At 42.5% G+C, this 16,840-nt stretch overlaps 1 protein-coding gene across 2 annotated transcripts in view; it reads left to right on the forward strand.

The window, feature by feature from the left end:
* Nucleotides 1-16,840, forward strand: part of SGTB (small glutamine rich tetratricopeptide repeat co-chaperone beta) — a 58,626-nt gene that overhangs the window by 7,668 nt on the left and 34,118 nt on the right. For both annotated transcript variants that reach the window (XM_009449080.5, XM_526906.9), the window contains exons 3-5: nucleotides 2,281-2,384; nucleotides 6,803-6,872; nucleotides 12,842-12,941. In XM_009449080.5, coding sequence (XP_009447355.1) covers nucleotides 2,281-2,384; nucleotides 6,803-6,872; nucleotides 12,842-12,941 — 274 coding nt within the window. The remainder of the gene's footprint in view (nucleotides 1-2,280; nucleotides 2,385-6,802; nucleotides 6,873-12,841; nucleotides 12,942-16,840) is intronic.

Genomic DNA, 16,840 nt, shown 5'->3' on the forward strand with positions numbered 1-16,840 from the left:
ATGTGGTATTACTGAATAGAATTCTTCACTCATCTTTCTCTATCAGTACCAGACTATTTTTGTTCGGTGTTACAGTGAAACAATAAGTATATATAGTATTTGTTTAGATTTTGTGACTTATTCCTGAATGTCTATTATTTTCATTAGGAATAAATAGGAATAGATTCTTCTAAAAGGAAGATCAAATGTAATCTCTGTTTGATAAATGAGAATCTTGAGGTAAATGTAAGTTAAATTATTGTACCCAGGTTATTTAATTTTTTCAGCCTGGATTAATAAGGATAACGAGACAGGCCTGAGTTCCAAGGCTGTGGTTAGCTTTGTTCACTAATCCCAACTTCACTAATCCCAATCGATTTCTCAAATCCCAACTTTTCTCTCTAATTCATTCTCAATGTTCCTGCCAGACTTTTAGTTCTAAACATAATTTAGTTACGTTATTCTCCCTCACTAAATTCTTTAATGGCTCTCCATTTGCTCATTCCTTGAAGTCTAAATCTTTTTAAAAATGCAATTTCAGGTGCCTTGTCATCTAATGACAGACTTCTTTTGGTTTTTGAAGACAGAGTCTCGCTCTGTCGCCCAGGCTAGAGTGTAGTGGGGTGATCTCGGCTCACTGCAACCACTGCCTCCTGGGTTCAAGCAATTCCCATGCCTCAGCCTCCCGAGTAGCTGGGATTACAGGGGCATGCAATCACATCCGGCTAATTTTTACTTTTTTAGCAGAGATGGGGTTTCACCATGTTGGCCAGGCTGGTCTTGAACTCCTGACCTCGGGTGATCTGCCTGCCTCAGCCTCCCAAAATGCTGGGATTATAGGCGTGAGCCACTGAACATGGCCTCCAACGACAGACTTCGAACATAATCCCTCACCATGTCTTTCCACCCACTGTATACCCTAGCCATACCAACCACTTATTTTGCCATACAATAAAAATAGACAAGGCCCCTATCAGCATTTAACATGCTTTATATTTTGCTTATTATATTTGTTGTCTTCCTTTATTAAAATATAAGCTTTATCATGTAGACAGTGATTTTTTTCTGTTAGGTTTATTACTGTTTCTCTACCACCTTAGACCAGTGCCTTACAGATAGTAGGCACTTGGCAAATTTGCATGGATGAATGAATTTTTAAAATCTATCTTCACATAAGTACACCAAGATTAATATTTAGTGCTTCTTCCTATGTGATGGGGGCTATGTTCTGTTACTATTAATGTTTTTAATTAATGGAGAATTCTGTTTCTCACATTTAAAAAAAAATATTTTAGGTTTGTAGTGAGAGTACATTTTTTGTTTTGTTTTTGTTTTTGTTTTTTTGAGATGGGGTCTCAACCCGTACTGGAGTGCAGTAGTGAGATCTTGGCTCACTGCAACCTCCTCCTCCCAGGCTCAAGCAATCCTCCCACCTCAGCCTCCCGAGTAGCTGGGACCATAGGTGTGCGCTACCACGCCTGGCCAATTTTTTGTATTTTTGGTAAAGACGGGGTTTCGCCATGTTACCCAGGCTGGCCTTGAACTCCTGAGTTCAGGCAATCCACTCTCCTTGGCCTCCCAAAGTGCTGGGATTACGGGCATAACCCACCACACTTGGCTGAGTAAGTTGTTATTAATGACTTGCTCTTTCTGGTAGCCTTCAACAAGAATATGATGTAATACATATATTGAGAAATTATATTCTAGACAACATTTTTCCTTAAGTGAGGAATAAGAAATCCAGTTGTTGCTAGGTGTGGTGGCTCATGCCTATAATCCCAGCACTTTGGGAGGCCAGGGTAGGAGGATCACTTGAGCCCAGGAGTTTGAGACCAGCCTGGGCAACCTGGCAAGACCCTGTCTCTGCAAAAAAATTTAAACAGTTAGCATGTGGCTCATGCCTATAGTCTCAATTACTAAGGGAGCTGAGGCAGGGGGATCCCTTGAGCCCAGAAAGTCAAGGCAACAGTGAGCTATAATTGTGCCACTGCACTCCAGCCTGGCCACAAAGTGAAACCTTGTCTCTAAAAAAAAATTGGGAAGAAAGAAAGAAAGGGAGGGAAGGGGAAGGAGAAGGGGAAGGGAGAGTGTGAGGGGGAGGAAGGAAGAAGGAAAATCAGTGTGTTTTCCTTGGATAGCTAGTCTATAAACAGAAATTTCTTTGCAGCTGAACCAATGTTTTCCTTATGTTCTGTGATCATAAATACTGAATTTCCATACATTGCAGTTCTATCAGAAAAAAAAAACTTGTTTCTTTTTTAAAATTGCTAATTGTTTTTTACTATTAAAATTTATTTCAAGTTGCAATTCAGTGCTTGGAGACAGTTTTTAAGATCAGCCCAGAAGATACACACCTAGCAGTTTCACAGCCTTTGACAGAAATGTTTACCAATTCCTTCTGTAAGGTATGTTGTCATTATTTTCTCATTATTAACTGATATAAGTATGACTACAATTTTATGTTAATAGATTGTTAATAGCTGAGGGGCCAGGTATATGAGTAATTAACTTCATCCTGTATATAAGGTAAATAGTCTGTCTATATGGATATAATTGGGTATCTAAAATATAACTCATTTAATGTGCTTTAGATTTTCATATTGATAACTATTTTCATCCTCTCACCTTTTATATTTAATGGTATGTATTAGTCGACTTTTAATTTCTTTACAGTATCTGAGTATTTTTTTTTCTTGAATGTCATTTCAATGAATCTGAGTATTTTTTGGTTTCCAGCATCTGAATTGATGTTTCCCTAAAACGTGGAATACAGGTTTAAAAAGTTTTAATGTCTAGGAAGCAGCCATGCAGAAATAGATTCCTCTGGAATTGAATCGTCATTTCTGAAGCAGAATTCATCAAATTTGCCCATTGATGGGGCTCCTTAAAACAGGGAAGGGTTAAGGGTCACTGTGCAAAACTAAGACTGAAATCCAAGTTTTCTGATCCCTGCTCCTGGGGACTATTTATACATGGTCTTGGGTTTCTGGCCTTTTCAGGAAACAGACCATAAGACTGTCTGAAAAATGCTAAGTTTAGGGAGTTTAGGGCTCCCTCATGTGGGTGAACTCCCACTTGTTTCTTTCTTTTCTTTTTTTCTGAGGCAGGTCTCTCTCTGTCACCCAGCCTGCAGTCTAGTGGTGTGATCATGGCTCATTGCAGCCTCAACCACCTGGGCTCAAGCAGTCCTCAATTCTCCTACTTTAGACTCGCGAGTAGCTGGGACTGCAGTCACACACCACTACACCCAGTTAATTTTTGTTTGTTTGTTTTTGTTTTTTAGTAGCGACGGGGTCTTTGTTTGTTTTGTTGCCTAGGCTGGTCTTGAACTCCTGGGCTCAAACCATCGTCCTGCCTTGGCCTCCAAAAAGTGCTCGGATTATAGCCGTGAACCACCACACCTGGCCCACATGTTTCTTTATGACATTGTGGTGCCTCATGGGCTCCTTTGTTTTTCTAACTCCGTACTTGAGCTTTAGTATATAATGAAGAATTCTGGAATGAAGCTGAAACATATCTTGCACACTTCAGTCTGGAGTGGACATTGCTGACAATACCACACTTGACTGGATCTTCCAGGCTCTGTTTCTAGAACTTCTTGGGAAGAGGTTGTTAGAGTTGCAATGAAGATGGCAACTTGGCAGTAAATCATCCCCTTTTATTACACTTGGGAGAAAAATAATGCAGTTATACATTAATTCATCAAACGGATGAATTCTTATTGTATGACAAGATAGAAGGAGATAGTGATGTTTATCTCTGTTCCTCATCAGGGAGCTCCCTTTTTCTTCCCTTTGGTGATGGTGGGCTGTGGTTCTTTCATTGTCTGGGCTTGTGGCCCCCTCAGGGAACCCTGTTTCAGTGGCTAGATATGGTTATGGCTAAAGCAGACCTTCTTTGCTGTCAGGTAGGTGAGGCCTGTGCTTGACACAGTTCTTAGATTTGCTCACTCTTTAGCTACTGTCACCATTGACTTAATACTGAAGATATTAGAACTACTTTTTTTTTTTTTTTTCCTTCTCAGGAAACTCTAATTGACTTTTACCCTCTGTTTGAATAAAGCTTTTTCTTTCTTTTGCTGTATCTCCCTGATTGCATTTAATTATAAGAAATTTGTTGCTCACTATCGTTAAAATACAGTTTATTGAAACTGGCTGCCTAGTATATCTTCAGTTGTGTTATATGTGGTATCATATTTCTTTTTTTTTTGAGACGGAGTCTTGCCCTGTCGCCCAGGCTGGAATGCAGTGGTGCGATCTCAGCTCACTGCAGCCTCCGCCTCCTGGGTTCAAGCAATTCTTCTGCCTTAGCCTCCCGAGTAGCTGGGACTCCAGGCACGTGCCACCACGCCTGGCTATTTTTTTTTTTTTTTTTTTTTTTGAGACAGAGTCTTGTCCTGTTGCCCAGGCTAGAATGCAGTGGCACAATCTCAGCTGACTGCAACTTCTGCCTGCCAGGTTCAAGTGATTCTCCTGCCTCAGCCTCCCGAGTAGCTGGGATTACAGGCACCCGCCACCACACCCGGCCCTGACTAATTTTTGTATTTTTAGTAGAGACAGGGTTTCCCCATCTTGGGCAGGCTGGTATTGAACTCCTGACCTCATGATCCGCCCGCCTTGGCTCCCAAAGTGCTGGGATTACAGGCGTGAGCCACCATGCCTGGTCTCATAATTCTTTAGTAGTCCTATTTTACAGCTATGGCTTCATTCCATATATGTTTATTAACAGAATATGGCAGAGAAAGTGTAAATTCACCTGAAATAGCATGAAGATTGTTGTAATTAAAGAAATTATTTGTCTCACCAAGTGTACTTCGTTGTTATATTGGTCATTTTATCTTTAGGATACTGCTTTTCTATTTTTTTTCTCCAATTATGTTTATATATCAAGTGGATTCATTCCCTTTATTTAGAATAGGTAGCTCTTGCCCCCACTCAATGGTGAACTGCTCAAATTTATGCAATGAATATGATAATTAGTTTTGAAAGTGTAAAACAGTGGCAATTTTCGCAAATAATTCAGAAGGATTGGGAAGACAGAAGAGATTATAATCTATTTTTTAATATGCTATTTTTCTGACCCCCAAATCACTTTTTCCCATGTATAAAGTGCCTAGGCTTATGGGAAAATTTAAAATACAAGGAACCCTAAAGCCAAGTGCTGTAGGACAATAATGTGTCTTTGAATTATATTTAGATCCTGAGTAACTACAGTCAGTTTTAAGCAGTGACCTCTACTTAGGAAGGTTCTCATGTTGTTTCTATATTTTTATTCCAATATTTTATGCTTGGGAAAACTGATTAGTAGATAATGATTTAAAAAAAAATAAGGACAAGACCCATATACTTTGTCAGTAATTTTTTTTACTTGTGAATCTTTATGTCTAATTTGCAAAATATATTTCTGATGTAGAGCTATCAATTTTGTAGAAACTCTAATCAAGACAAAGGTAATGATGGATATATACTACAGTACATAGGGCTGGGCATGGTGGCTCATGCCTATAATCCCAACACTTTGGGAAGCCAACGTGGGAGGATTGCTTAAGCTAGGAGTTTGAGACCATCCTGAGCAACACAGGGAGACCCTGTCTCTATACAAAATAAAAAAATTACCCAGGTGTGGTGGCTGCTCACCACACTAGCCCCAACTTTTTTAAAGCAATGAACATATATTAATTTTACTACAATATAAGAAAACACGGCCGGGCGCAGTGGCTCATGCCTGTAATCCCAGCACTTTGGGAGGCCGAGGTGGGTGGATCACGAGGTCAAGAGATCTAGACCATCGTGGCCAACATGGTAAAACCCCGTCTTTACAAAAAATACAAAAATTAGCTGGGTGTGGTGGCACGCACCTGTAGTCCCAGCTGCTCGGGAGGCTGAGGCATGAGAATTTCTTGAACCTGGGAGGCGGAGATTGCAGTGAGCCGAGATCATGCCACTGCACTTCAGCCTGGCAAAAGAGCGAGACTCCATCTCAAAAAAAAAAAAAAAAATTGGACAATATGCAAAGATAAAAGAAATTAAAATTTTACTTCTGATACACATCTTTCCAGGCTGTTTTTAATGTGTGTGTGAACATATTTATATAATATCATATTATAAATGATTTTTTGTAGATTGTGATTTTGACTTAGTAGGGTATATCTTAGATAGGATATTAGACATTTTGTTCCAAAATTTTCACTAATATAAACAATCCCTTGATCATATTTCTATTCCTATTCTTTGCATACTAATTCCATTTTTTTTTTTTATGAAGCAGGATTGCCAGGTATGGGAAATGCACACTTTTTAAAACTTTGATTCACATATTCTTCATATTCTTATTTTTTTTTTGAGACAGGGTCTGGCTCTGTTGCCCAGGCTGGAGTACAGTGCCATGATCTCAGCTCACTGCAACCTCTGCCTCCTGGGCTCAAGCCATCCTCCTACCTCAGCCTCCCAAGTAGCTGGGACTACAGGCACATGCCACCACACCTTGTTAATTTTTGTGTTTTCTATAGAGACGGGGTTTCACCACATTGCCCAGGCTGGTCTCGAACTCCTGAGCTCAAGCTGTCCACCCACCTTGATCTCCCAAAGTGCTGGGATTAAGGCATGAGCCACCACGCCCAGTCACAGATATTCATATTTCTAATAATAAATATATGAGAGGACTTTTCCCCTATTTTTGTTAATACTGTTATTTAGGAATTTGTTTTCATGATGTGGAGTTACAGATGATTTAAAATGTGGGTAATTTATTATTTATTTATAGTACTCTAGGATGATTCTTTATGTAGCTAAAGGGAAGTGCATTGATTTTTATTTAATTTCAGAATGACGTTCTGCCCCTTTCAAACTCAGTGCCTGAAGATGTGGGAAAAGCTGACCAATTAAAAGATGAAGGTGAATATTTCATACAAAAATGACTTACTTAGTAAAGCTTTCTGAAACTGGAGGAAATTACTGTCAATTGATATAGTTCTGATTACACCACCAAGACTAGATTGTCATAAGTGCACATGGCAATTACGAAACAGAAATGAATGTGATGGGTAAGAAGTCTGGAAGTACAGAATGGCTTGTGGGCAGTACAGTTACGGCTTGCTTCAAGAGAAGCAGATCTGTTGTAAAAGTTGCAGAACACATAACTTAAGGGCGAATTGCTTCTGTTTTTGCTACTTATACTGTAGGATCTCAAATTCTTCTTTAACTTAAAAAGAGGAAAATAGTTTTCAGCATTATTTTATCTTTCATATGTTTAGTGTTTTTGAGTTCTTTGAAATTTGTTAAGGTAGGCACATGGTACTTGTTTATTAGCTAGCACTTTTGATTACTACATTATTAAATTTTATACTAGTTGGCTATTGAAGCATTCTTGGTTTTAAGAAATAAGTCACTGTTGAGGATTTGTATTCCATTTTTCCATTATGTCAGCTATGTTAAGCTATAGACGGGAGCCAGGTCAGGCCTGTAAGATTTGTACTACAAAGCTGTAGGGTATAGTCCTTATCTTTAGCAGTGAGTGACAGCCAATAAATCCTCCGTTCTATATATAGACAGAGGGTTACTAGGGAATATGCTATGTTCAGAAACATTTTCTAGCCTTTTCTTTATTTCATACCTTGAAGAAGGCAGTTGAGTTAAAAAAATATATATCACGGCCGGGCACGGTGGTCTACACCTGTAATCCCAGCACTTTGGGAGGCCGAGGTGGGTGGATCACAAGGTCAGGAGATCAAGACCATCCTGGCCAACACGGTGAAACCCCGTCTCTACTAAAAATACAAAAATTAGCTGGGCATGGTGGTGTGTGCCTATAATCCCAGCTACTCAGGAGGATGAGGCAGGAGAATTGCTTGAACCCGGCAGGCGGAGGTTGCAGTGAGCCAAGATCACGCCACTGCACTCCAACCTGGCAACAGAGGGAGACTCCATCTCAAAAAATATATATATATGTGTGTGTGTGTGTGTGTATGTGTGTATAAAATCAGCTGGTATCTAAAAAGGTGGATATGAAACAATTATACTGTTCCTATTCCTTGGGCATGGTCATTTCTCTAGGTCTGTAAATATATACCTATATCACTGTGGTTTTTGCTTTTGTTTTGTTTTTTTTTGAGACAGTCTCTCTCTGCCGCCTCGGCTGGAGTGCAGTGGCAGGATCTCGGCTCACTGCAACCTCTGCTTCCTGGGTTCATGCAATTCTCCTGCCTCAGCCTCCTGAGTAGCTGGGGTCATAGGCGCGGGCCACCATGCCTGGTGAATTTTTTTGTATTTTTAGTAGAGATGAGGTTTCACCATGTTGGCCAGGCTGGTTTTGAACTACTGACCTCATGTGATCCGCCCACCTCAGCTTCCCAAAGTGCTGAGATTACAGGCTTGAGCCACCACGCCTGGCCTATATCACTGTTTTTAATGGCTGTGTAGTGTTACATGATACTGTTTGAGCATGTCTTACTTACCTAGACAGATAATTTTGTAATCCTAAATAACACTGTCTTTGATATTTTTGTCAATATTTATTTTTGCTACTTTGTTCCTTTTTTGAGATGGAGTCTGGCTCTGTCGCCCAGGCTGGAGTGCAGTGGTGCAATCTTGGCTCACTGCAACCTCTGCCTCCCAGGTTCAAGTGATTCTCCTGCCTCAGCCTCCCGAGTAGCTGGGACTACAGGCATGTGCCACCACGCCCAGCTAATTTTTGTATTTTTATTTATTTATTTATTTATTTTTTTATTGATCATTCTTGGGTGTTTCTCGCAGAGGGGGATTTGGCAGGGTCATAGGACAATAGTGGAGGGAAGGTCAGCAGATAAACAAGTGAACAAAGGTCTCTGGTTTTCTTAGGCAGAGGACCCTGCGGCCTTCCGCAGCGTTTGTGTCCCTGGGTACTTGAGATTAGGGAGTGGTGATGACTCTTAACCAGCATGCTGCCTTCAAGCATCTGTTTAACAAAGCACATCTTGTACCGCCCTTAATCCATTTAACCCTGAGTGGACACAGCACATGTTTCAGAGAGCACAGGGTTGGGGGTAAGGTCACAGATCAACAGCATCCCAAGGCGGAAGAATTTTTCTTAGTACAGAACAAAATGAAAAGTCTTTCATGTCTACTTCTTTCTACACAGACACAGCAACCATCCGATTTCTCAATCTTTTCCCCACCTTTCCCCCCTTTCTATTCCACAAAACCGCCATTGTCATCATGGCCCGTTCTCAATGAGCTGTTGGGTACACCTCCCAGACGGGGTGGTGGCCGGGCAGAGGGGCTCCTCACTTCCCAGTAGGGGCGGCCGGGCAGAGGCGTCCCTCACCTCCCGGACGGGGCGGCTGGCCGGGTGGGGGGCTGACCCCCCCCACCTCCCTCCCGGACGGGGCGGCTGGCCGGGCGGGGGGCTGACCCCCCCCACCTCCCTCCCGGACGGGGCGGCTGGCCGGGCGGCGGGCTGACCCCCCCCACCTCCCTCCTGGACGGGGCGGCTGGCCGGGTGGGGGGCTGACCCCCCAACCTCCCTCCCGGACGGGGCGGCTGGCCGGGCAGAGGGGCTCCTCACTTCCCAGTAGGGGCGGCTGGGCAGAGGCGCCCCTCACCTCCCGGACGGGGCGGCTGGCTGGGCGGGGGGCTGACCCCCCCCACCTCCCTCCCGGATGGGGCGGCTGGCCGGGCGGGGGGCTGACCCCCCCCACCTCCCTCCTGGACGGGGTGGCTGCCGGGCGGAGACGCTCCTCACTTCCCAGACGGGGTGGTTGCTAGGTGGAGGGTCTCCTCACTTCTCAGACGGGGCGGCCGGGCAGAGACGCTCCTCACCTCCCAGACGGGGTCGTGGCCGGGCAGAGGCGCTCCTCACATCCCAGACAGGGCGGTGGGGCAGAGGCGCTCCCCATATCTCAGACGATGGGCGGCCAGGCAGAGACGCTCCTCACTTCCTAGATGGGATGGCGGCCGGGAAGAGGCGCTCCTCACTTCCTAGATGGGATGGCGGCCGGGCAGAGACGCTCCTCACTTTCCAGACTGGGCAGCCAGGCAGAGGGGCTCCTCACATCCCAGACGATGGGCGGCCAGGCAGAGACGCTCCTCACTTCCCAGACGGGGTGGCGGCCGGGCAGAGGCTGCAATCTCGGCACTTTGGGAGGCCAAGGCAGGCGGCTGGGAGGTGGAGGTTGTAGCGAGCCGAGATCACGCCACTGCACTCCAGCCTGGGCACCATTGAGCACTGAGTGAACGAGACTCCGTCTGCAATCCCGGCACCTCGGGAGGCTGAGGCTGGTGGATCACTCGCGGTTAGGAGCTGGAGACCAGCCCGGCCAACACGGCGAAACCCCGTCTCCACCAAAAAAATACGAAAACCAGTCAGGCGTGGTGGCGCGCGCCTGCAATCGCAGGCACTGGGCAGGCTGAGGCAGGAGAATCAGGCAGGGAGGTTGCAGTGAGCCGAGATGGCAGCAGTACAGTCCAGCTTCGGCTTGGCGTCAGAGGGAGACCGTGGAAAGAGGGGAGGAGGAGGGGGAGAGGGAGAGGGAGAGCGAGAGGGAGAGCGAGAGTGAGAGCGAGAGCTGTATTTTTAATAGAGACGGAGTTTCACTATGTTGGCCAGGCTGGTCTCAAACTCCTGACCTCAGGTGATCCACCCACCTCGGCCTCCCAAAGTGCCAGGATTACAGATGTGCGCCACCACACCCAACCCTGAATTTTTATATGTTAAGTATTTTATATGTTAAATATTTTATATGTTAAATATGTTAAGCCTTTTATCATTAACATAGTATATATGTGTATAATATTTGTGGTATGTATATATACATTATGATATCTACACCTTTGAGGTGACACAGGAAAAGACATACAGTACAGTTTTATAATGTAATCATAAAATGCCATCAAGACAAAGAGCCCAACAGCAACATCAAAGTCTCAATAACCCAGAAAATTAAAATGTTTGACATGGAAATCAAACTATCTTTGCTAATATAAACTTTTTGTTTCTTCATAAAAAACGATGTTAACCTCTCAGTTTCCTTAGAGGCTTTCTATTGATTTCTTTTTTGGGGAAGATCTAAATTAATTTTTTTAACTTGAAAAGATATTTGTTGCGATATAATTCATATGTCATACAATTTACTTCTTTAAAGGGTACAATGCATTAGTTTCTTGTATATTCACAGAGTTGTGCAGCCATTACCATAATCAATTATAGAAATTTTTTTTTTTCTTGAGACAGGGTCTCACTCTTTCGACCAGGGTGGATTGCAGTGGCAACAGTACAGATCACTGCAGCCTCAACCTCCTGGGCTCAAGCAATCCTCCCACTTCAGCCTCCTGAGTAGCTGGGACTACAGGCACACACCACCACCCCAGCTAATTTTTGTTTTGTTTTGTTTTGTTTGTAGAGATAGGGTTTCACCATGTTGCCCAGGCTGGTTTCTAATTCCTGGGCTCAAGCCATACTCCTGCCTTGCCCTCCCAAAGTGCTGGGATTACAAGGATGAGCCATCATACCCGGCCTACAGAACATTTTTATAACCCCCCAAACAAAAACCATGTACTTATTAGCAGTCACCCTTTATATTCATTTTTGATTCCTAATTTACAGTAATTTGAATATTCTGTTTTTGTTCCTTGGAAATTTATGCCCCACTCTTCCTGTTAAGCAGCTAATGATCTATTAAGAACAAGGCTAATGTGAGAGTTTCTGGTTTAAGAAAACTGGAAAGAATCACAGATACCTTTGAGATGTAAATCATTCCTCCAAATCTCCATTGTTTCTAATATTTTCTTTTTCTTTTTCTTTTTTTTTTTAAAGACAGGGTTTCACTCTGTCACCCATGCTGGAATGCAGTGGCACAATCATGGCTCACTGCAGCTTCAACCTCCTGAGTTTATGTGATATTCCTGCTTCAGCCTCCAAGTAGCTGGGACTACAAGTGTGCACCACTGCGCCTGGCTAATTTTTTTAATTATTCTTTTTGTTGAGATGGTGGCGGGGGGGGTCCCACTATATTGCCCAGGCTGGACTCGAACTCCTGGCCTCAAGTGATCCTCCCACCTTCACTTCCCAAAGTGTTGGGATTACAGGCATGAGCCACCACACCCAGACATATTTTGAACATTGGTTCTTACAAGTGCAGAGGACACTACTTTTTCATTTAATGGTATACAAAAAATACCCATAGGAAATCTCTTATTTTGCTGACATTTTATTAACTTAGCTAAATTACTGCCAGATGTATCTGCAGATGCCCTTCCTGAAAATCAGTACTTTGCAGGCTAGCCATGGTATCTGAAATTCTCTTTCTAGAAATTAATCTCTTTAAATCCCCTTTTAAAAAGAGTCTAACTCTGGAAGGGATAGCACATAAAAATATTATCTGCCACTATCATGATAGCATGATTAGTTTTATCAGCTTATCCTCAGCAGTGTTCTGAGAACTTGATTATCAGCAGATGTGTGTTTTAACAGGGAAAGAGTGGAAGACCAGGTCCAGATTGAGATGGTGATTAGGGAGGGTGTTGCATCTGGAACGGGCTGGGGCAGCTCTAAAAGGGAGGAGAGAGATGAAGATAAGGAAGGTGAGAAGAGATTCACTTTTGCCATGAGATAGTCATAATTGTTGCATTTACTCTTTTAAGTCTGGATTTTATAAGGTATATAAACATTAATTTTTTAAAAGACTTTGCATTGTTAAAATGATTCAAACACACTGAAAGCTAAATAATATCAACTCTATAGTACAATGTAAAACTTTTTCCAGTGTGACTGAAAAATCATGAGGCCGACTTTCATATAATTATAGTTTCCACGATTAAAATGTGTCTATAAGAGTGTATGTTTTTAATGTATATTATACTTACTGTACATACTGGTTACTTTATTTTAGGCAATAACCACATGAAAGAAGAAAATTATGCTGCTGCAGTGGATTGTTACACACAGGCAATAGAATTGGATCCCAATAATGCAGTTTACTATTGCAACAGGTAAACTAGCACTATTGTGGCAGGTTTGCAATTCTTAAACATTTAGATTAATAGCTCTGAAGGAAAATGCAAATCTTAATTATTTAGAAAATTTTGAAAGTTCAGAAAAATATAAAGAAGGAAGAAAAAATAAACTTAACCAACTTACCACTCAGAGGCAACCACTGTTATTAATCTGTTAGCATATTTTGTCTTACATAAATTTATTTATTTATTTGTTTGTTTGTTTTTTTTTGAGACGGAGTCTCACTGTCACCCAGGCTGGAGTGCAGTGGCATGATCTCGGCTCACTGCAAGCTCCACTTCCCGGGTTCACGCCCTTCTCCTGCCTCAGCCTCCCAAGTAGCCGGGACTACAGGCGCCTGTCACCACGCCCAGCTAATTTTTTTGTATTTTTAGTAGAGATGGGGTTTCACCGTGTTAGCCAGGATGGTCTTGATCCCCTGACCTCGTGATCTGCCTGCCTCAGCCTCCCAAAGTGCTGGGATTACAGGTGTGAGCCACCGCGCCCCGCCTAAATTTATTCATTTTTATTTTTATTTTTTTTGAGATGTGGTCTCACTCTGTCACCCAGGCTGGAGTGCAGTGGCATGATCTCAGCTCACTGCAACCTCTGCCTCCTGAGTTCAAGTCATTCTCCCACCTCAGCCTCTGCTGGGACACCAGGTGGACTACAGGTGCACACCACCATGCCTGGCTAATTTTTGTATTTTTTTTTTTTTTTTTTTTGGTAGAGGTGGGGTTTCACTGTTCAAGTTGGCCAGGCTTGTCCTGAACTCCTGACTTCAAGTGATCCACCTGCCTTGGCCTCCCAAAGTGCTGGAATTACAAGCATGAGCCACCACACTCGGCCGTTTATTCATTTTTAGATTCACCTTTGTTCACTGGTCTTACCAAAAATATGTCCTTATTTTATTGCAGTCTTTCATAAGCATTATTTAAATGGTTACAAATTAATCTCTATTACTACTGCTTATTCTTTTTTATATTTCCAGCACCTATCATTGTGGCTAGCAAAGAAGTACTCAGCAAGGGTTATTTTTGAATAAGGAGATAGACATACCTTAGTTTACTTACCTATTGACCTACTGGTGGACATGGAGGTTGCTTCCATTTTTTTTCAATATTATCATATAAAGCTGCAATGAACATCTGTTGTTTCTAAAATATTTTTCATGCTTTAGATTTTCTGGACTTTGGATTTATCCCTGGAAATGCACTTAGTAGATCTAGAAGTGCGAATTATTTTTAAAATTGTTGATGCAAATTATAAAACTGTCCCACCTTCTTTGAAAATATTTTGAAAATTCTCTCCCTAGGAATGTATCTGTTTTGGCTACACCCTTGATCAGCACTAAGTATGCAAATGATTAATTATTGCTAATTTAATTTTGTTTTCATATTGTTCTAATTTATATTTAAATACTGGTGAGGTTGGATATTTTTCAAATGTTGGCCATTTTTATTTGTTTTTTCCTAAATTTTCTATTTATACCTTCTATAGACTGAATGTTTCTATCCCCTTAAAATTCATATATTAATGTGAATTTTACACCCAATCTCCAATGTGATGGTATTTGGAGGTGGAACTTTTGGAAGGTGATTAGGTTATGAGGCGAGGATTAGTGCCTTTATGAAAGAGACTCTGGAGAGCTCCCCTGTCCCTCTTGCCATGTGAGGACACAGCAGGAGGAGTACCCCTACCAGTTCTTAGCTTGTTTGACCCCAGACTTCTTTCTTCCTCTTTCTTGGCTCTGTCCTTTTTAACACGGGTCTGACCCCTATAGGCTGCATTTCCCAGTCTCTTTTACCATCTGGCTTTTGTATGGGTTCAGCCATGGAGGTACTGGCAGGAGATTTGGAGGGTAGAGAGAAGAGAGAAGTCTAGGTATTTCTTTCTGCTTTTTAATTTAATTTTATTTTTTAACATCATGGTGTATATTCAGCAGGGGCTGCTTCTCATCCTTGTCTTCCTACTTCCACCCGAGACACATACTGTTGTTTTGGTCTTTGCCAGGGGACCTTCGGTATTGGACTTTGTACTTTGTCCTTCAGTCTTAGGGATGGTAGTGGCTTCCTGTTGTGAATTTCTGGATTGCTGTACAACCCTATTTGGCCTCTCAGCTCTTCTGCCACCTTATGTAATAAATTCCCTGAATTAAATTATTCTGTTTTAAATTTTGAAGTTCCAGTAGAACTTTCTACAGTGATTGAAATGTTTTATATCTGTACTGTCCAACTCAGTTGCCACTAGCCACAGTGGCTGTTGAGCACTTGAAATGTGGCTAGAGAGCAATTGAGGAACTAAATTTTTAATGTCTAAATCAATTTAAAATTAATTTAGGCCGGGCGCAGTGGCCCACGCCTGTAATCCCAGCACTTTGGGACGCCGACGCGGGCGGATCACGAGGTCAGGAGATCGAGACCATCCTGGCTAACACAGTGAAAACCTTTCTCTACTAAAAATTCAAAGGAATTAGCCGGGCATGGTGGCAGGCGCCTGTAGTCCCAGCTACTCAGGAGGCTGAGGCAGGAGAATGGTGTGAACCCCGGAGGCGGAGCTTGTAGAAAGCCAGGATGGCGCCACTGCACTCCAGCCTGGGCGACAGAGCGAGACTCTGTCTCAAAAAAAAAAAAAAAAAAAAAATTTAATTTAAATAGCCACATATGGCTTATGGCTGCTATATCAGACAGCAGAGCCCTATATTAAAGATATAGAACAAAAATCCGTGTGTCTTATTTGCCTTTTAATGTTTTTCATATGTAAAAGTTTTAAAAATTTATGTAGTCCAATTTTTCTTTTCCTTTGAATTTTATTCCAGTGCTTTTAGACTTAAAGCTCTCCCCATTTACAGACTTGACAAATAACTTCTATTTTCTTATTTTTCCTTTCATTTAAATTTTATCATCTCAAGTCTGTTTTGGTTACTGGCATTACTATTTTAACCCATTCGAAACTTGTTATGACGGCCTTATCACCTTTTATTTTATAGTAGGTTCTTAGGTTTGAAAGAGATCTTTAAGTTAACTTGGTCCAATATTTCATAAACTCATTATTATCATATTTAGGGTAGTCACACCTTTCTGAGATAGCACTCTCTTCCCCTACCTTTTCTTTTGTGGTTAGGTTATATCTGTTAGAAAGGTCTTCCTTATATTGACACTATAGCTCCTGTAGCTTCTGTCGGTTGGTTTTAGTCAAGGGTAATTCCGGAATAATTATGATTCTTTTTTTTTTTTTTTTTTTTTTTTGAGACGGAGTCTTGCTCTGTTGCCCAGGCTGGAGTGCAGTGGCAGGATATTGGCTCACTGCAACCTCCGCCTCCCAGGTCAGGTGATTCTCCTGTCTCAGTTTCCCAGGTAGCTGGGACTACAGGCATGTGCCACCACTCCAGGCTAATTTTTGTATTTTTAGTAGAGATGGGGTTTCACCATCTTGGGCAGGCCAGAGTTGAACTCCTGACCTCAAGTGATCTACCTGCCTCAGCCTCCTGAAGTGCTGGGATTAGAGGTCTGAGCAACCACGCCCAGCCATGATTCTTCTTTTTCTTTTCTTTTCTTTCTTTCTTTCTTTCTTTCTTTTTTTTTTTTTGGGAGACAGAGTCTAACTCTGTCGCCCAGGCTGGAGTGCAGTGGCGCGCGATCTTGGCTCACTGCAAGCTCCGCCTCCCGGGTTCACGCCATTCTCCTGCCTCAGCCTCCCAAGTAGCTGGGACTACAGGCGCCCACCACCACACGCAGCTAATTTTTTTGTATTTTTTTTAGTAGAGATGGGGTTTCACCACGTTAGCCAGGATGGTCTCGATCTCCTGACCTCGTGATCCAGCCGCCTCGGCCTCCCAAAGTGCTGGGATTACAGGCATGAGCCACCGCACCCGGCTCATTCTTCTTTTTCATGA

The sequence above is a fragment of the Pan troglodytes genome, chromosome 4 (genome assembly GCF_028858775.2).
Source record: "Pan troglodytes isolate AG18354 chromosome 4, NHGRI_mPanTro3-v2.0_pri, whole genome shotgun sequence".
NCBI lineage: Eukaryota > Metazoa > Chordata > Mammalia > Primates > Hominidae > Pan > Pan troglodytes.